Source organism: Prionailurus bengalensis, chromosome B3 (genome assembly GCF_016509475.1).
Source record: "Prionailurus bengalensis isolate Pbe53 chromosome B3, Fcat_Pben_1.1_paternal_pri, whole genome shotgun sequence".
NCBI lineage: Eukaryota > Metazoa > Chordata > Mammalia > Carnivora > Felidae > Prionailurus > Prionailurus bengalensis.
The window spans coordinates 146109257-146130231 of record NC_057355.1 but is presented as its reverse complement, the minus strand read 5'-3'; the positions used below and the strand labels follow the sequence as shown (position 1 = coordinate 146130231).

Genomic DNA, 20975 nt, shown 5'->3' with positions numbered 1-20975 from the left:
AATCCATTGAAGAAACGGGCAGAAGACATGAGTAAACACTTCTCCAAAGAAGACATCCAGATGGCTAACCGACACATGAAAAAATGCTCCACATCACTCATCATCAGGGAATTACAAATCAAAACCTCATTGAGATACCACCTCACACCTGTCAGAATGGCTAAAATTAACAACTCAAGAAACAACAGGTGTTGGCAAGGATTCAGAGAAAGGGGAGCCCTCCCACACTATTCGTGGGAATGCAAACTGGTACATTCACTCTGGAGAACAGTACGGAGGCTCTTTAGAAAGCTGAAAATAGAATTACCCTACGACCCAGCAATTGCACTTTTAAGTATTTACCCAAAGGATACAGAAATACAGGTTTGAAGGGGTATGTGCCCTCCAGTGTTTATAGCAGTATTGGCAACAGTAGCCAAACGATGGAGGGAGCCCAGATGTCCATCGACTAACGAATAAAGAAGATGTACACACATACACATACACACACACACACACACACACACACACACACACACACCCTGGGATATAAGTCAGCCATCAAAAAGAATGAAATCTTGCTATTTGCAACTACGTGGATGGAGCTAGAATGAATTGTGCTAAGCAAAGTAATTCATTCAGAGAAAGACGTTATAGGATTTCACTAATACGTGGAATTTTAGAGACAAAACACATGAATGTATGGCATGGAGGGTGAAGAGGAGAGGGAAGCATACCACGATAGACTTTTTTTTTAAGTTTATTTATTTTGAGATGCGAGGGGCAAAGGGGGTGGGGGGAAAGAATCCCAAGGAGGGATGTGAACTCACAAGAGGCTCAAACCCACGAACCTGTGAGTCGTGACCTGAGGCAAAGTCGGCCAGCTGCCTGAGTACCTAGGCGCCCCACCTCTGTGGACACTTAACTATAGAGAACAAACTGAGGGTTGGTGGAGGGGGTGGGGGATGGGCTGAATGGGAATTAAGGAAGGTACTTGCGATGTGCTCGGGGTGTTGTAAGGGATAAATGAGTGAATTCTACTCCTGAAACCAATATTGCACTGTATGTTAACTAAATAAAATCTAAACAGAAATAAAGTTACAGGACAGGAAAGCATCTTTAGGGTAACACAAGCTAAACAAGAGAGCACTTCAAAACAGGTTCAGCTAGGGGCACCTGGGTGGCTCAGTTGAATGTCCGACTTCAGCTCAGGTCATGGTCTCATGGACTGTGGGTTTTTTTTTTTTTAATTTTTTTTTTTTTCAACGTTTATTTATTTTTGGGACAGAGAGAGACAGAGCATGAACGGGGGAGGGGCAGAGAGAGGGAGACACAGAATCGGAAACAGGCTCCAGGCTCTGAGCCATCAGCCCAGAGCCTGACGCGGGGCTCGAACTCCCGGGCCGCGAGATCGTGACCTGGCTGAAGTCGGACGCTTAACCGACTGCGCCACCCAGGCGCCCCTGTGGGTTTGAGCCTCGCATCGGGCTCCGGGCTCTGTGCTGACAGCTCAGAGCCTGGAGCCTGCTTCCGATCTTGTCTCTCTCTCTCTCTCTCTCTCTCTCTCTCTCTCTCTGCCCCTCCCCCACTCTCACTTTGTCTCACTCTGTCTCTCAAAAATAAATAAATGTAAAAAAAAAAATTAAAAAAAAACAGGTAGAGCTAACCCACATGCACCGTGGACCAGAGGGTCGTAGAAGACACCCCCTCTTCGTCACTTGGCATGTGCACCCACAACACATCGTTGGGACTCATCCAAGCCTGGTGCACAGTTTAGAGTTGTGCCATATCCTGTCCTCTGATGAACAGCGGCTGGGTTGATTAAATTGGTGACTGTTTGTCTGAAAGTAATGTCAAAATATCACTCCTTACAGAGCATTTAGTGTGTTTTGAGTGAAAGTCATTATACCAAAAAGAAAAAAAAAAAACGCCTGAAAAATGGCATAATTTTTCAGGAACTGGGATAGTTAGAGTCATTACCTGAATGGACACTATGCAAGGTGGTGAATCCTTTTGTTTTCATAGATAAAATTGCAATCTTTGATAAGTTTTTTGCACGTTAGACAAATACACTTGGCACATACTGACAGGCTGTTTGAATAAGATATAAAACGAAGTCTTCTTCCTAATGTCATTCGCAGCTTAGGTTGGGAGACGTGCGTATATATATTGCATAATTGTCTACAGTGGTTTGTTTTGAGAAACTTTATTACATATTTTTAATGCCTCAATTATGGTAACACCACTCTCAAGTTTAAAACATTACCTGAAGAGGGCCGCCTGGGTGGTTCAGTCGGTTAAGCGGCTGACTTCGGCTCGGGTCATGATCTCGTGGTCCGTGAGTTCGAGCCCCGCGTCGGGCTCTGTGCTGACAGCTCAGAGCCTGGAGCCTGTTTCAGATTCTGTGTCTCCCTCTCTCTGACCCTCCCCCATTCATGCTCTGTCTCTCTCTGTCTCAAAAATAAATAAACATTAAAAAAATTTTTTTTAAATAAAAAAAAAAAACATTACCCGAAGAGACAAAAAAAAAAATACTTTTGATTAAAGCCATGGTACCAATTTGACGTGTGATCTAAAGGTTTCCATCATAATTATCAAGTAAGTCATAGTTTTTCTGAACATCTTAACATTTTAGTTCTAGTAGCCTGTTTTTCAGGGAGATGATGGCTTCATGAGTCATGACTCCTACACATAATTGGTACAAAGGAGACTTTGCCTGGGAAATAAGCCCCTTCTCCTTATCTAACTTCTGGCAAATTTTATTTATTGATAGCTTATTTGTTGAAAATCTGGTCATAGTATGTTTGGTTTTGATCACTTAATTGTGGACATTTTTATCCTTTTTAAAATTATTTTTTGTAACTTTTAAAATTATATTTATGAAATCCTTTCTTTGCCAAGATGTTAAAATTTTATTTAAAAAGAAGATAATTAAAATGTAAACATTGACAGCAAGCGTTGGCAGGGATGCAGAGAAACTAGAACTTTCCTACGTGCCTCGTGGCGGTGTAAAATGTTACGTTTCACTTTGGAAAACAGTTTGGCAGTTTCTGTGAGTTCGGCATACACTTACCACACAACCTACCTGTTCTACTTCCTTGACTTTGGTTACCCAAGAGAAGCCAGAACACTTGTCTGCGTAAATACCGGTACGTGAGTACTCAAGACACCTTTAGTCATCATAGTCCAAAAGTGGAGACAGCTCCCATGTCCATTAACAGATGGATAAACGAAATGTGGTGTCTCCGTACAGCTGAATACTACCCAGCAGTAAAAAGAACAAGTTTACCGACACATGGATCGACACCGTGAATCTCGGAAGCATTGTGGGTGTGAAGGAAGACAACCCAAAGAGGCACGCACTGTACAGTCCCATTTGCGTGGAATTCTCAGGAAACAGAACGAGGCTATCAGGACAGAATGACAGGCCCCACATCCGGAGTTGGGGGGGGGGGGACGGGGGGGGTGGGCAAAAGGAATGGAATTGACCAGCAGGGGTCAGAATTCATTCAGCAGTGTACTTTAAATGGGTGCTTTTTACTGCTTGTAAGCTATACCTCAATAAAGTTGATTTTAAAAGTAAACATTGGTTTCACTGTGTATTTGCTAAACTAGCCAGTTGTCGTTCTGTTTTTATCACTACCAGTATGGGTAGCTTGGCCATTTTGTGTATGAGATGGTCTAGATTATATGCTTGTCAATTTTTTAAAAGTTGCTAACATCTTAAATTTAAGACCATAAAAGTTTGTTTTATTTTTGCTTATTTTGGGCGTTGTGAAATAATTTTATTAGAACTTTCTGTAAAGTCAGGAACAATAACATACGGAGGGGTTAGCTTCTTGTTTGGTTTCATTGTTTTGGGAAAGGAGATTTTAAGAGAATCTTTTTGTTTTTAGACCCACGGCTCCCATAGTGACTAGACCCAGGGTGGCTGAGTGAGGTTGTGAAACATCCTGCTCTTCTGGTTCCTCGTGACCTTCCTAGGGCAGGGGACAGGCTGAACACGCACTTTTACGAGAGTCCTCGCTGCTACGCTGAGAAATGCTGTTTTTATTATTTCACAGTGAAGATCCTAAGTATAAAGAAAACTGAGCTCAGGTTCTGTTCCTCATAGTCGAATTTGATGAGTATCCTAATTGCTTCCCTTGTGAGAATCTTATCTCATTGGTCAGAGTAGCGACACACAGAACACAGGGAGACATTTCACTGGTCTTTTATCTTACCTGCCACGTCTCGGATCCTGGCTGGCATAGCCAGGGTCAGCGAGGGATCCTGGTGTGGTGTGCGATGTGTATCGCACTCCGGACAATTCCAGTTCCCGTCACCCCTCACGACTGCCTTGCCACTTGTCCTCGGTCACTTCCTCGCGCTGGGATCTCGAGCACGTAGTTTGTTTTATTTTTTTAGTGTTTGTTTATTTTGAGAGAGAGCATGAGTTGGGGAAGGTTGGGGGGACGGTGCGTGGGGACAGAGGATCCAAAGCAGGCTCTGCACTGACAGCACAGAGCCCGATGTGGGGCTCGAACTCCCAAACCATGAGATCATGACCTGAGCCAAAGTCAGATGCTCAACCGACTGAGCTCCCCAGACGCCCCTCAGAGCACATAGTTTCGTTTCTTCATTTACAGAGCTCCACTGCCACTGCCGCTTCCGGCCTCTCCAGGCAGACAGGCATTAGGGGAAGGGATCAGGAGGAAGGCGATAAGGGCCAGAGGGGGCTTGTGATAATGAGGTGCTGAGAGACTCTGGGGGCACCCGGAGGGCTCAGTCAGTACAGCACGCAACTCTTGATCTCGGGGTCATGAGCTCGAGCCCCACAGTGGGAGTAGAGATTACTTAAATCATTTTTAAAAAGAACCTGGAGAGGCCGTTGAAATGGTGAGGAGGATGTAGGCTCTTTGTAGGACGACAGAATGAAAAGTGTGGGCTTTTGAGTTTGGGAAGATGCCATCCACACTGGAGTGTGAGGAAGCCCCGACTGGTTCGTAAATCCACTGCCCCGTGGCAGGCTAGGACCCTGCAGCTGCCGGGGCCAGGAGTCTCTGGAAGTGTCTCATTAGTCAGAGGGCCCAGTGTCAGTTCTCTGTCGGGTCAGTGTTTTGTATGTAAAAGTATTGTAACTTAGAGAATTGAGTCTTTTATCATTTTTGTAGGTAGATTTGTGGACGTTTGGAGAAAGAAGGGGATATGGCCAGATACGTGATGGTGAAGGCTGGGGGCCAAGGTGCCTGTTTTCCTCTGCTCTCGCGGGGAGTGGGGAGTTTAGACGTGGAGTTGGGTGGGCCACGTTTGTTGTGAGAAATGGGAGAGCAACCCGCATTCATAGGGAGCATAGACATGTCCCCAGAGTCCAGATGCAGGTAGAACGTCTCGTGAGAGGGGCCCGAGCCGTGGGGCCCAGGCAGCAGCCCCTGCAGGGAAGGGTATGAGAGCAGCGGGAGGCCGGCGAGGTGCTTCCTGTCCTCTGGGCCCTGCGTGGGGGAGCCTGCTGGGCCGCTTCTGAGAGACAGCGCGAGCACCCACTTCTGCGCCAACCGTGCTGCTTGTGGAAGTGGCTCGTCCTCTCTGTGACCTGGAGCTGAGCTCACGAGGTGACGCGGCCAGGAGGGACCTCCGGGAGCCCAGGGCACGGGATTTGATTTCTTCTTACTCGATGCAATGACAAGAAACAAACGAGGAATTCGGTCATAGGTTTGTTTGAATGCACGTGGAGACCTGGCAACTGGAAGGAGGGCTGAGCTGACCCGGAGGGAGCACAGTGACAGGCCCCTCATAAAAGGACTGCATGGAAGGGTTTCGTTGTCCCGAAAACTCAAAAGGTGCTGCTTTTTGCTGAATTTTCACATTGAATAATTCAGGGAAGATATACTAACATACAAAATGTAGCATATTTGTTGATTCATAAGTTTATGGTGGTTGGTGTTTTTAGAACTCAGTTAAAATACAGTTAAGGGGCGCCTGGGTGGTTCGGTCGGTTAAGCGTCTGACTTAGGCTCGGCTCGGGTCATGATCTCACAGTTCGTGGGTTCCAGCCCCGCATCGGGCCCTGTGCTGACAGCTCGGAGCCTGGAGCCTGCTTCGGATTCGGTGTCTCCCTCTCTCTCTCTCTGCCCCTGCCCCGTTCACACTTTGTCAGTGAAGTTACACGGGTGGTGCCGCACACGTGCCAAAAAACTGGAACAGTAGAGAATAGTGTGGCTCTTGTGTAAGGTTGACACACGAATTTGTGAAGTGTTCCATATTTTTTGTGTTAACTGTGCTGGAACTAAAATGAAAATAAAAAACAAAAATTCACAGAAGAATGTTCACTTTGAAAAAATTTGTTGAGCTGTGCACACTGATGCACAGTTTTGTGTATATAAAGTCTTCTTGAAGGTGTACAGCGTTATGAAGTTACAACATACATTAGCGTATGCGTAAGATCTACCTGAATTACTTATGCCACACGGCACTGCCCTAAATGACAGAGCAGTGCAGTGTGATGGTGACCGGTTGAATGTCTCCTCTGTGCTCTTTTCACTGTTGCTGTAAGTCGCTGGAGGGGAGACCAAATAAGGTTTGTTGAAGTTGTAAATTAAGAAATTAACATAAATTGAGAGATTTGGTGACTGGACATAGTTTTTCTCTCGTCAAAAATGCCTTCAAGAAGTAAGAGTTCTAATGGTTTGAGAAATACCTTTTATTGCAGTGATTAGAATATTGTAGTAGGTGGAAATTAGCAAGCCCTTATTAGAGTTAAAACAGAAGTTTCAGGCATTTTGAGGGTATTGCCGGGCATTTTTGCTTCTCGTGCAATAAACAAATTATTTTTCAGATGGAAGTTTCTGTAATGTGGCAGTTCACAGTGTCTAGTTCTGAAAAGGGGTTTGCTCCATATTGTTCCCTTAGGATCTGAGATAAACAGAGTGGGGGTTCCAGATGGCAGCGTCGGACGTTTTTCAAGAACGTGCTTGAGCACCTTGGGAGATGGGGAAGCCCAGAGTCAGCGCATCAGGGGTTACAAGAGGGCGGAAGGGGAAAGGGTTGCTAAGAGTACAGATGAACAAAGTAGAGAGTAGTGGGCTGGGGAGGGGCTGGACGCCGCCACAGGAGGGATCGGAGGGAGACCAGCCTGGCTGGAATTGTAACTCTGCCCCTTCACCGCCTCCGAGGGTGCCCTAACACGTGTCCCTGCACCTCTCCCCCGTGACTCCTCCCCCAGCGTGGGGCGCACATACAGTCCACACACACTTGTTACGAAGATCATGTCACACCGCCTGTAACATGCCCAGCGTGGTAGCTACAGGCAGTTCGTGTTTAGCAAAGAGCGTGCTATACCGATGGTCGGAAACAAGGACCCTGTGCCCTGCTTTGCCACGTGGGCCGTCTGACCTGTGGAAGATTCTTTGATCTCCTCCGCGCTCGTTTTCTCCCCTGCAGAACGGGGATGTCACGCTCTCACCCGGTACTGTTACGGTGAGGCTCAGGCACCCTCAGCGGTGGAGGCACCTAGTCCGAGCCTGGTGTTACTAATCGGCAGCAGAGCATAGGGGGACGTGCCTTCCAGTTCCATCAGTGACCGCTGCTCTGGATCTTACCGTTTCGTACTCACTCCTCGTACAGAATTCTGTCAGCAGTGGGTCAGTCCTCGGTGTTTTTAAGGAGGTATTTGTATTTTTAGAATCGTCTGTATTTTTTAGCTTCTTGAGACCGGGTGGCAGTAAAATGACATTTGTCCCCAAGGGTCGCTACACATTCATTTTTTAGGTTGTGTATTCTCAAACATTTGACATCTCCATTCATTCAGATTCATCCTTAAATAGCCAATCAAAAAAAGGTTTGGGACCCCCCCCCCTTTTCCCCCCAGTATAGTTAACATACAGTGTTATATTCGTTTCAGGTGTACAATACGGTGATTCAGCACTTCCATACATGACTCATCAGGATAAGTGTACTTTTAATCCCCTTTGCCTGTTTCTCCCATCCCCCACCGCCCTTCCCTCCCCACCCACCCCCAGTTCCGGTAACCATCAGTTCTCCAGAGTCCGTGTTTTGGTTTGTCTCTTTTTTTCTTTGTTCTTTTGTTTTGTTTCTTAAGTTCCACGTGGGTGAAATCATACGGTATTTATCTTTCTCTGACTGACGTAACACTGTCCTCTTCAGATCCATCCATGTTCTGAATGGCACTGCTTCGTTTTTTATGGCCAAGTAATATTCCGTTGTCTGTGTGCACACCACATCTTCTCCGTCCATTCGTCTGTCAGTGGACACAGGCTGCTTACATAATTTGGCTATTATAAATAATGCTGCAATAAACATAAGGGTACATACATCTTTTCAAATTAGTGTTTTCATTTTCTTTGGCTAAATACCCAGTAGTAGACCCATATTACTGGGTCATATGGTAGTTCTATTTTTAATTTTCTGAGGAAACTTCATATGGTTTTCCACAGTGGCTGCACCAGTTTGCATTCCCACAAGTGTGTCTCTTGGGCTGTGTGTGTGTGTGTGTGTGTGTGTGTGTGTGTCTGCCTGCCCCTTTTTTTTTTTAATTTTTTTTAACGTTTATTTATTTTTGAGAGACAGAGACAGAGCATGAGTGGGGGAGGGGCAGAGAGAGAGGGAGACACAGAATCGGAAGCAGGCCCCAGGCCCTGAGCTGTCAGCATGGAGCCTGATGTAGGGCTCGTACCTGTGAACGCACGGTCATGACCTGAGCCGAAGTCGGGTGCTTAACTGACTGAGCCACCCAGGCATCCGTGTCCCTTTTGAATATAGTATCTGGTATATTTAAAAAGCTGTTATTTCTATTTAATAAAAGCTGTCAACGAGTGAGAAAAGTTCTTATGTACCAAGTAATTTGTATTATCCTAACTTCTACAAGGGAGGCTCTTTAAGATCCTGATGTATATTTGTTCTGACACGAGAAAAACGATTATGCAGATAGACCTTACGTTGCAGCCTGACCGTGTTTTGCTCCCCATAGGTTGGAAATCCACGTGTAGAACTTACCCTCTCGGAGCTCCAAGATATGGCAGCCAGGCAACAGCAGCAAATTGAAAATCAGCAGCAAATGTTGGTTGCCAAGGTGAGTTTATAAAAGCAGAGGTGGGAAAATGTTCGTAAAGAGTGTTATTCAGCAGTTTCTTTAGACTGGAGCGAACACACCCATGAGCAGCACTTGTAGGTAGGACCAGGTCACAGAAGTATCGAACGCAGCGTCCTCCTGTCTTTGTTACCTCTTCCATAATGATACATGAATACTGTAGCTTCTTCGAGTTGGGAAGGTATCTGAGCAAGACCCTTGACACCCACACTCAGATACCCCAGAATAGGAGGTGGTTGACCTTAGTCAGCTGTAGCTGAAATCTGGAGGAAGACACTGGTCATGGGCCCACAAAACAATGACAGTTGGTTATCTAGGCTTCCTTTATGCCACTCCACGTAGACTTTGGTTTGTGACGACGCAGGGCGGAGTTAACGCTCTCTACCTACGCGAGTTGTGCATTTGTCATTGAGATGCCGTAACAAAGTTTGAACCGTTTCTTATCACAGACTGAAAAATCAGCCCTGTTACCCAGGCCTGCTGGAGAATATTCTTGTTGGAATGATCTCTGAAACTGCTGTATAAGGAGAACATGGAAACATTTCTGCCTGGGTTCTTACTGCTTTCTCTGTAGAGATTTGCTTCATAGCCAAATGTCCAGTCCCACTTTTTTCATTTATTGAGTGACCATATAATTCATTGTACTATATCCACTTTTATGTGGATATATTATAGCATAAATTGGGCTTGTTTTTAAAAGTTGTCTTGCAGGAAGAAAAGTTGTCTCGCAAGGTTTATTGGATATACAAGAATAAAAAAAAACAGTTTAGAGTTAAGTAAATTGGGAAGTATTTCATCCCATTAATAAGGTTTCTCAGATGAAGTGCACAGTGTTATGCAGTTATGACATTCTCTAGTTCTGCTTTTTGTTTCCTTTCCAAATACTGATCCAAGAGTATTACCAATAAGGAAATTCTTAGATATTTTCAGCAGCATAAATTACAAGTCAATGCTAGCACAAGTATATGCTGTACGCATTCAAGCACATGTTTCCTTACTTTGGAGTGTCACGTGTGATTCCTACATAATCACACTTAATCCTCTCCTTACTTAGGTATATTTTACACGTACATGTGGGACTGTATTTCACGTCAACTGTTACCCCATCACACTAATAGGGAAAAGACTCTTGAAGAGTATTGCGTCTATTTTTACTCTAGGATTGTCCTGTTTTCATTTGGAATGTTTCATTAGTTTCAAAGAAACTTAACCCTAAAGAAAACAAACACTTCCTTGACTGTTCATTGTGACCTAGCAAATTAGAGGTTTATTTCCTTACTGATCGACTTGTCTTCTTTCAGTATAAAGCCCTTTGCTTCAGTGCCGGTTTCCTTTAAGAGATAAATAAGGGACCCGGGGAAGCTGCTTTGTGGCAGCAGGAAACGTGCAACCGACAGCAGGAAACTTAGGCTGGACGGGGCTTCACACAGGATGAAGATGAGACTGTGTGAGCGGGTGTGGCGCGCGGGCCGTCCTCCTGCTGAGAGACTGAGGAGGTGTTTATGTGAACTCAGTGTGTAGATCGGTGTGCGGAGTACAGCGCCCTCATCAAAGTCTTCAGCTGTATGTGCCCAGGCGTTCCGTTTTGTGTGGGCTGACGTCCGCAAGAGTCCGTGGGCGGTTTAACGATAGCTGATGCTGTGCTATCACACACCGAGACCTTTTTTTAATGTATGAAAGTGATCATCTGCTTCGATTTTCGCAGTCACCTGTTTCGTTCTTTTGTCAGGAACAACGTTTACATTTCCTAAAGCAGCAGGAGCGCCGTCAGCAGCAGTCTATCTCTGAAAATGAAAAGCTTCAGAAACTGAAAGAGCGGGTCGAAGCCCAGGAAAACAAGCTGAAGAAAATCCGCGCCATGAGAGGACAAGTAGACTACAGCAAAATCATGAACGGCAACTTGTGTACGTTTGTGCCTCGCCTGGTGCCCGTGCTCAGGCGTAGATAAGATGAGAGTCCAGCTTCTGGACGCTTTGCACGCACGGACCAGTGTCACATCTTGCTATAGAAAGCGCAGTGACGTGTTGCTCCGATACCTGCATCTCCAAGGATGCGGATAGGTTAAGGGATCCTAGAAAGTCTCTCAGTGCAGTGGGCAGGCCCGTTGTTAACATTTGTAACATGTTAGCCGCCCTCTGCGTTGGGGCCACGGCGCCGTGAGACTCCACTCATCAGGAGGGTCTCTTTAAAGTGAACGGCCTAAACTTCATCTGTATAGTAAGATAAACCATACAGATGCTCATTTCTTACTTTTGTGTGTGTGGTTCTTTGTTCCATTATCAATTTGGTTAGTGCCTACTTTGTGTGACGGTGACCGGCAAGACAGACTTGGATTCATGCCCCTTACAAAGACTTTGGTCGTTGGTGCATTGGGATTCCTGAGTGGCTTGGCCAAGCTACTCTTTGGACTGGCTGCCCCAATTAAAGCAGATTCAGTAATGAGTGCACACATAGTTGGCTGTATGGGCAGTCACATCCTGTATTCCAGAGGCTTGTCAGAAAGTGCGTTGGATTACGTATATCACAGTTTTCTCCCCAAAGTCTAGCACTAGGTGATGCCACAGCTGAGTTGAATGCACAGAAGTGAAGAAATCACAAAACCAAAATAACAAAATGCCACGCGTGCACACAGATATCAATAAATGATGTCTTTTTCTTTATCGGGGGGACGTTTTAGCTGCCGAAATAGAAAGGTTCAGCGCCATGTTCCAGGAGAAGAAGCAGGAAGTACAAAGTGCAATATTAAGAGTTGATCAGCTCAGTCAGCAACTGGAAGATTTAAAGAAAGGAAAGCTGAGCGGGCTCCAGTCTTACAACGGCAAGCTGGCGGGACCGGCGGCGGCGGAGTTGAAAAGACTGTACCAAGAGCTACAGGTGACTTCGCTGGGTGTGGGGAGCAGTGACATTAAGGCCTCTTTCAGGCTTTCTTCTTAATAGTTTAATAGTAGGCACAAAATGTACTCAGTAAAAAGGATTTTTTTTTTTTTAACCGTTTATTAACTTTGAGAGGGAGAGTGAGAGCCAGCACAAGCCTGGGAGGGGCAGAGACGGGGAGAGAGAGAATCCCAAGCAGGCTCCAGGTGTCGGCACAGAGCCTGACGTGGGGCTCGATCCCACAAACTGTGAGATCATGATCTGAGCCAAAATCGAGTCAGACGGTTAACCTACTGAGCCACCCAGGCACCCCCGGGACAAAGAATTTTTAAAACAGCATTGCGATTTAATTCACATAGCGTATGGCTCACCCACGGCGAGTGTACAATTAGCTGGTTTTGAGCATCTTCAGAGAGTTCTGCATCCACCACCACGGTCCATCTTAGAACGTCTCCACCACCCCCGAAAGAAGCCCCGTCCCTCTTCACCATAACCCCACACCCCCTGTCCCCTAACCCGGCAACCGTGAATCTGCTGTCTCTGGATTTGCCTATTCTGGAAATTTCATATGAGCAAGTCACGCAGTATGTGTTTTTTGGTGACTCTTAGCACGTTTCAGTGCAGAGATTCAGTACGGAATTTGATTGGCAATATGATGAACTGGGGGAAAAGTTAAGCTTTCGGTGACGTTTGATGTCTCTGTGTACACTGTGTTTTGATGAGAGAGATGCCTGTTGTTAAATCGTCGCCTCACTCAGCTTCAGCTGCTGTCACAGACCTCCACAGACTGGGGGACTTTAGCCATAGACGTCGATTTTCTCACAGCTCCACGGGCAGGGTGTCCAAGGGCAGGGTACCGGCACATTGGGTTCCTGGTGAGGGTTGGCTGCCTGCTGTGTCCTCACAGCTCCGGCCTCTCTCCTTCCTCTGATAAGGCACCGACCCGTCACGGGGGCCCCACCACCAGCTACCATCACACTGAAGGCAACATAGGGATTTGGGGATGACGCATTCAGTCCAGAACAGTCCTCAAGATTTCCATTTCTCAGAAGTTATCATTCAGCGGATGATTTTTCAAGCCAGAAACAAGTTTTACAGTTCTGTTGGCACTTGCCCGAAAAGTTATTATATCATTTTTATGAAATGAAAATATGTAACTACAGAGAGTAAAATTACTTTTGTTGCTGTTAAGTTCTCTAATGTAAATGCATAGAAATAAAGAATGTATGGCTTCTTTTACATTTGAAGCAATTATTAAAAGTTCAGGGGTTTATTTTAAGTTTATTTATTTTGAGAGAGACAGAGACCGTGTGAGCAGGGGAGGGGCAGAGAGAGAAGGAGACAGAGAATATCAAGTAGGCTCCGTGCTGCCCGCGCAGAGCCCAACGTGGGGCTCAAACTCACAAAACCGTGAGATCATGACCTGAGCCAAAACCCAAGAGTCGGATGCTTAACCTACTGAGCCAGCCAGGTGCTCCAGAAGTGCAGGGTTTTTAAGGATTTTTTTTTTTTTTTTTGAGGCGTGATGGATGTAGTATATTGACTTACACTGATTCATTTGCCAAGTTTTCTGACTGCAACCTAGGTCACAGAGTCCACGTTGCCGCCTGTCTGGCACACACATGTGCATCTGAAAGAGCTTAACAAGGCTTAACCTTCTGTGTGTGGTGCACACTGATGCCTTCTGTTCTGTGTTTCATTTTTTTAAGTGCTGGCTACAAGCCGCTAAAATGCCACCACACATTCCAGTTGGAGAGCAAGGCCATCCTTTGTGAATTTCTTGCCGCCTCCGCAGTAGGATGCCTCATTCAGTGGACTCTGTGGGGTGGAGCAGTCACCTGTCCTTGGGTCCCTAGAGGACATGCTCGGTAAAGTGCCATTGCCAAGGGCCACGGTCATGATCTTCCATGGCCGTCACTAGTACCGGTCACTCCGTGTGCTCTAAAGAAGACGTTTGCTTGCAGACACAGAAGAACTCCGTTCTGGAGCCATCCACGTACACCTGTGGAACATTTAGCACATGGGTGACCGTGCATTTTATAAATACACATAAGTACTTAACGTTACTACTTTTTCTTCTGTTTTTACTTTACCTGGCAGTGAGAATTTGTTTAATGCAAATCATGAAAGTCGTACTTTTTATTTTGCAGATTCGTAATCAGCTTAACCAGGAACAGACTTCAAAGCTCCAGCAGCAGAAGGAACTCTTGAATAAACGCAACATGGAAGTGGCCGTGATGGACAAGCGGATCAATGAACTGCGTGAACGTCTTTATGGGAAGAAAATTCAGGCATGTGAGAAAGAAAATATTTGTGTAAGATAAGCTACTAAAAATGATTCAATGCACAACTGCACATCTTCACTATAATGGCATTTTGCTCCCCCATCTGCCACAGCTGATAAAACATAAATTGGCCATAAACCATTAAAAAAAAAAAAGACAGTAGAAAACTCTTTCCAAAGCCACATTTATTTCCTGGTATGTGAAATCAAAACCTCCCTGGCCACAGCCACAGCCACTGTCTCCCCACCCCCATCTTCCCTGTGCTGTTGTGTCTCCACCCTCGGGGAAGCTGTGGTTCTGGCCTGGCAGCACCCGGGCATGGTCGGTCCCACTCTGCCACTTGAAGCTGTGCCACGTGGGCACATTCCTTGACCTGTGCAGACTCGAGTCCTCGCTGCAAATTGATATGTCCTGCCTGCCCCAGCAGTCGTCGTGGGCATTCTTAGAATAACCCATGTGGGAGGGCTCTGTAAACTCTGCAGCAAAGTGCTCTATAAAGGGTTAGTGCTTTTTAAAAATCTTTATTTGGTATTTTGACTTTCAAAGGTAATAAATGCTCATTGGAAAATGAAAACAGTGCAGAAATACTTAAAAGAAAATTTGAAAGTTCCTGCCACCCTATTCCCATTCTCCAAACAGGATAGTTTTAATCATTCCAGTCTTTTGCTTAATACAGACAAAAAGGTACTTAATTTTTAATTGAAAATGGAATTGTAGGAATTATATCATTTTCACTCTTCTCCTCGTCTTTTTTAACTGTGACATGGGTATCTTTCTAGGTCATTACCTCACTCCTTTTGCAGCTTCTCTATAACACCCCACATCCCTGGGCCTGTTGCCCCTTTCCCTGACCTCCTCGCCGGGTGTCCCCGAGTCCTGCCGTTAACTCTCGGCACATCAGTGAGCAGGAGCACTCCCAAGAGCTTGGGGGACGAGGCACTGCTATGCGTGGCTCCTGGCCTGCCTTCCATGGTGGCGCCAGGGTTTGAAGGAAGCAGTGCCTGAGTGCAGGGCTGGAGCGGGACGGGGAGGTGGGCGGGCGTGGGCACCAGCTAGCTGGGAACAGCTCCCCAAGTGTCCTCGTCCACACTCCGTAATTGGTACTTTGACAGTTTGACGAGTAACCTCTTGTCAGCTGCTGCGGCTCTGGAGGCAGCTCCCGGGAGGCCAGTGAGAGCCCTTCTGGGGCTCTGCCTGGGTGGGCTGGGGTGAGGGGTGGGGACTGCCATTTCTTTGTCCTAATGAGTGGTGACAGGTGAAATCTCTTATTTACAAACCAATCTACCCCCCCCCCTTTTTTTTTAGACCAGAGAGTTCGTGGTTGATCTGTAGGACTCTGTGTTTTCAAATGACAGTTCTCCCATACTTACCTGGCAGGGGAGATACCATGGTCAAATGATGGTTCTCCTTGCTCTTTCGAGTATCGTCCTCTTGCTCACGCAGCACTTTCTGGCTGTGCGCCATCGGTCAGGGCTCTCCAGAGAGGCGGAATGAGCAGGGATGTGGAGAGTGACTGCTGGGTGTATAGACTGACTTTAACTCGCTCACGTGGCTGTGGAGGCTACATGCCTGACCCCTGCAGCCCGGACACGCAGGGGCCCTTGATGCCGCTGCTCAGGTCTGTAGGTCGTCTGCAGGCCCGGGGACCTCTTTCTCCGAGCACGTCAGTCTTTTCTCTCTCAAGTCCTTCAGCCGATTGCACACGGCCCACCCACGCTGTGGAGAACAGTCCGCTTCGTTCACAGTCTAGTGATTTAGACGTTGGTCTCTTCACAGCAGCATCTAGGCCTGTTTGAGTAGATACCTGTGGCCTAACCAAGTTGACACATAAAATGAACCATCACAGATGGCTAGGTAGACGTTACTTCTTACATTCCACCTGATAGTTGAGGTGATCCTGAAGAATGTGGTGCCTCTGCAGAAATGTGTCTCCACCCAAAGGTCCTAGGCCCCTTTGGGCAGTTGTCAGAGTCCTGGCCCCTCTCCCTAAAATGATACATGCTCATGGATGCAGAATTTTGCAAACAATTGTAGGAGGTTATGGATCTCTTACAGCCTACCTGGGGTCCCTAAGGTGTCCGTGACTCTCCATTTAGATCCCTGTTGTGGACCCTCTCGTTGTTAGGCAGCATCACGTGATCAGCGTCCTTGGCTATAGTGTGGTGTCCTTGCCGAGAATGGCAGGGTTGTCTTCAGGGCACTGGTCAGAGGGTCTCCTGGTCCCAGGCCCTGTCGCTGTGCCCTGCACGGCTTGTTCAGTCCTTACACCAAGCCTCAACTTGACTTGACAGACATGGGCACTGAGGTTCAGAGCCATTAGGTCACTTTCACTTGCCCAAGGCAGCACAGTGAATAAGTGGCAAAGCAGGATTTGAAACCAGGCTCAGAGCCCAGGCTTTGACCGATGCCTCTGCCCACCTCGGGGAGGGAGGGAGAGCATCCCCCAGTATAGAGGGTTCCGCAGAGGTGTCCTGGGAAGCTGTTCTATTCCATCGCCAGCCCCTGTTTCTCCCAGCTCGCAAATAGGTAGGAGTTGTCAAAGAGAATCACTTGTGTGGGACTGTGGGTTGAGGCTCTTCTTTCAACACTTGCCCTTTCTAGATACTGATTTTTTAGGGTGATGGAGCTTCCTGAGGGCACATTATTTAGTGAGTGGCTCAGGTGAGAGCAGTCAGTCATACTAGGCTTGTGATTTCTTTAATTTAGGAGAACCTTAACTCTCATTTCTTCCCATTTTGTAGCTGAGCCGTGTGAATGGCACGTCGTCACCACAGTCGCCGCTCAGCACGCCTGGCAGGGTTGCTGCAGTGGGGCCTTATATCCAGGTCCCCAGTGCCGGTGGCTATTCTGTCCCAGGGGACCCCATAAAGCCCCAGTCTCTCACTATCGCCTCAAGTGCTGCCCACGGAAGATCCAAATCCGGTGAGTGGCCCGGGCCCTCGTCTTGGAGGAGAGCAGGTGAACAGGGAAGGGGCACCCTGGGGGCCAGGAACCTCAGAGGAGGCCGCCACGGTACGCCCCAGCCTCTGCCCACCCTCAGTCTCCCCCAGGTACTGTCTCCCCCTTGGTCCGCTAGGGCGGTGTTGGGGAGCTGTGTGCCACCACGGCAGCGATACGGCCCCAAAATGAGAACAGATTCTCTTTATTGAGCTGAGTGTCTTTACTGTGTGGCTTTTCAAACCACAGAGTACTTCGGACCCGATCCGCTCGTGCCGCAGGTTTTGTCTCCGGGTGAGGGCGCTTTCGCCTGCTGCCCATCCCAGCAGAGGGGTAGCCTGTCTGTAGACAGTGCGCTGGGGCTGGTCTTCCCTTTCCCCACTCGGTGCGTTCCTAACCAATCCAGATGTCTGCAGACCATCACTCTGGCCCTCGGCCACACCGAATCGTGCGGTGGGACCAGCACCGTGCTGGCGTGTAGCACTCCTGGGGACGCTGGGAAGCCTTGTGCAGCCTCCGGTTCCCAACCAAGGGCAGGCTGGGTTCTCCATGGGGAGGCTGCTCTCTCTTCTTGGAAGAAGGCGGCTGCTTTCCAAACATGAGGAAGCCGGAGCTGCTTTGCAGTAAGATTTTCTTTACGCTGGGCTGAATGTCTCCCCGTAAGACGTGGGATGGCGGGGCACAGGTGCAAACCGCACGGCCTTCCCTCGCTCACCAGTCCAGGGCCAGGCCGGGCCGGGCCGGGCCATGCTAGGCCGTGCTGAGCCAGGCTGAGCCAGGCTGGGCCAGGCCCCTGTTGTCAGGATTGGGGGTGGAGCTTGGCAGTCTTCCGTTCGCTCGTGTCCTCTTCCCTGTTGCCCAGTCTGAGCAGCAACAAGGCTGCCACTCCTGCTGTGGGGTGTCAGGGCTTGTTGTGACCCCGGCAGGATAAGCGTCACCAGCCGTCGTGGGCCACGCGCCCTGGCTGGGCTCTCTCCGCGGCCGTGTCTCAGCAGCCACGTGGAGTGCATGGTTGGTGCGAGTCTCTAATTGCAGCTTTCTTTGAGAAGCGGTTATTTATAGTTTGAACCGCCCCACTGTGGGAGTAGGTGTTTGTTTCCAGGGCAGATAATTAGTACAGCCAGCTACTGCTCTGCTCACTTTGTTTTATTATTAATTTATTTGTTTGTTTGTTTGTTTATGTATTTATTTTGGGGAGAGTGCAAGTGGGGGAGGGGCAGAGAGAGGGGGACAGAGGATGCGAAGTGGGCTCTGTGCTGACGGGCTGACAGCAGCGAGCCCGACGCGGGGCTCGAACTCACAACCCACGAGATCATGACCTGAGCCAAAGTCGGACGCTCAACCGACTGAGCCCCCCAGGCGCCCCTCTGCTGACTTCCCAAGCCAAGGACGTCTCCCATTCCCCTCTTCTCTGTGGGTGTGTGAGGCTGGGCCGCCTCACAAGGGTTTTGAGGAAAGGACACCCTTCTGGGCCTGGAGAACGTGTCTTTCAGAAGTTCAGCACCAGCCTTGTTCTTTCCACTGCGGTGTAAGGTGACCGCACACAAGAAACCTGCGTCCCCCACACTGGGGACAGAATCCCGCCCAGGTGTGGAGCTGGGGTGAGAAACCTCCCCGTGGGGACCCTAACTCATGCTGTCGACTGTCCTTCTGGTGCCGTGTCACACAGATGGCCATGGGAAGCCCAGAGTGACCAGCTCGTGGACAGTATCAGACCTCGCCGTCGGGCCTGACCACAGCCCCTCAGGGCACTCTGTAGACTCGTTTGCAAACTGTACGTCAGCTGGCAGGCCCAGTGGGGGCTCTGGCCCTTTCTGATACTGCTGAATCAGCAATCGTTTATTTCTCCAAACTGAGAAGGGTCTGCTCATCACATCTAGGCTTGAGAAAAATGCCACATAATCACAGTTTGTCCCTTCCTTCAACAGACAGGTGTGAAGCTTGGGCCGGGCCACACACCACACCCTCCTCAGGAAAGGGTCTGACAGATGCTGGCACAGCAGGGGATTTTGGGTTTTGTTTTAGGAAATCCAGATGATTTTTTGAGTTCGTTAAAAACTTCAGTTTTACCTCCTGTGCGAGAACCTCCCATCGTACTTGAAGATAATTGTCCCTTTTAATCCGTTATAGTAAAAATAAAGGCTCTTTCCTCTGCACCCCCTGTCCGAAGAAGGAAATTCCCGGTCCCTTTTTCAGTCCCTTTGGGGCTCCCGTTGTGGATTTTTGGAGCAGCTGGCCGGCGCCACTCTGAGACCCCTGGGGCCGGCCCCTCCCTCCCTCCCTGGTCTGCTGGGCCCTGCTCATTTCCCCATCGGCCCAGTTGCCACCTCTGCATATCCTTGCTGAGCCTGCGTGCTTCTGGCCCACACCCCTCCCCCCCCAGACGGCCCCCAGATCTAAGGTACGGCCGAGGGTTCCTGAAGGCGCACGCGCTTCTTGCCTGGAAGCGGCTGACCGGACGCGTGGAGCAGGGTGGTCCGGGCTGGGGCCTTGGACTGCCTCACCAGCACCCTTGCGGCCTGGCTGGCGCCGCGTGAGGCTGCCGCTGACAGGGCCCGGCGAGGGCGCCCAGAGGTCACTGCACGGGAGGGCCTTCCGCACTTGGGCTCGGAGCACGCTGTCTCCCCGGTCTCAGGTCTTGGCTCTGGCGCTGTTGTTCTGAGGGGGAGTGGCTTTCCTCCTGCTCCTTAGTTATGCCCACCTGCTGGCGCTGGCTGGGTGGGTGAGGAGAGAGGGTGTGCTGTTCCTGTCAGAAGCGCCCAGAGCAGTTCCTTCTGATGGCTTTCCGTTCCCTGTGGCTGACGGCTGGGTGTTCTCCACTCGGGTCCAGTCCGGCACCTGGGCCTGCCCTGGCAGCGGGAGCCTGAGTCGGAGGCTGTAATGTGGCCCCTGCAGGTGCTAGAATGTACTCACGTGGCTGTGGCTGCTTGGAGGGGTTGCTTCTGCACCCTTTTTCAGTTTGGAAAGTGCCTTGTTAAAGAGCAGCTTTTCAGCAGCTTTCCTAAAAACCTGGACGTGACTTTGCTTTCTGATCACTGCAACAGAATGATAACCTGCTACGCCAATCAGGGGAGCTTGTACTGGCCTCTTCTGCTCATAAGTTATTTTGAGAGGATAGAAGTTTCTAACAGAGGAAAGTCAAATTTTTCTTTTAATGTGGAAGGTGGTACAGGTCAAGCCTGTTATGAAGTCAAAGGATAAATCTTTTGTTTCTATTGCTGTATGTGACCGTTGCTGTATGTGACTGGTTTTGTAAGTAACGTTTGAAAAGTAAGTGCTCAGGCTCATTTTATTTCCTGGTGTCGATGTGGTCGATTTGACCTGCATTTAGATAGGGGCCCGGGAGCGTTTCCACCGTCCTCTGGCCCCTCGCCTGGGTTGGAGCAGCCCTGTGCATGGTGACTGAGTCTCTGTACACGGGAAGGCGGTGCGGGCGCTGGCGGGGCCTGGCCAGCAGACGCCGCCCTTGGTCTTGCTGTGCACAAGCCTGTGTGCGGGCAGGGGTGGCCGGCCGCCTGGGTAACGGAGCTCCGTCAGACCCGATCTTTGTTTCTAGCAGAGGGCTGTTCTTAGGTTGGTTCAGCTAAATCGAGGAAAAATTATACTCAAATTCTGTGTTCTTTTCAAGCCAATGATGGAAACTGGCCAACGTTAAAACAAAATTCTAGTTCTTCAGTGAAGCCGACGCAGATCGCCAGTGTGGACTGGAAGGACTCAAACGTGGAGGGTCCTCTCAAGCAAGGGGCCGTCTCGAGCCAGCCTGTGCCCTTGTCAACTTTAGGAGCCACAGAGAAGCTGGTAGGCCGTTTGTCCCT

The 20975-nt window shown here is 48.7% G+C and overlaps 1 protein-coding gene across 4 annotated transcripts in view; it reads left to right on the top strand.

Annotated features, from left to right (window-relative positions):
- The window catches only part of PPP1R13B (protein phosphatase 1 regulatory subunit 13B), a 99317-nt gene that overhangs the window by 72059 nt on the left and 6283 nt on the right, over positions 1-20975 (top strand). For 3 of the 4 annotated variants that reach the window (XM_043554379.1, XM_043554378.1, XM_043554380.1), the window contains exons 5-10: positions 8945-9046; positions 10794-10968; positions 11742-11938; positions 14089-14253; positions 16965-17145; positions 20789-20958. In XM_043554379.1, the coding sequence (XP_043410314.1) occupies positions 8945-9046; positions 10794-10968; positions 11742-11938; positions 14089-14253; positions 16965-17145; positions 20789-20958 (990 nt within the window). The remainder of the gene's footprint in view (positions 1-8944; positions 9047-10793; positions 10969-11741; positions 11939-14088; positions 14254-16964; positions 17146-20788; positions 20959-20975) is intronic. The other variant, XM_043554381.1, reaches the window with a different exon arrangement.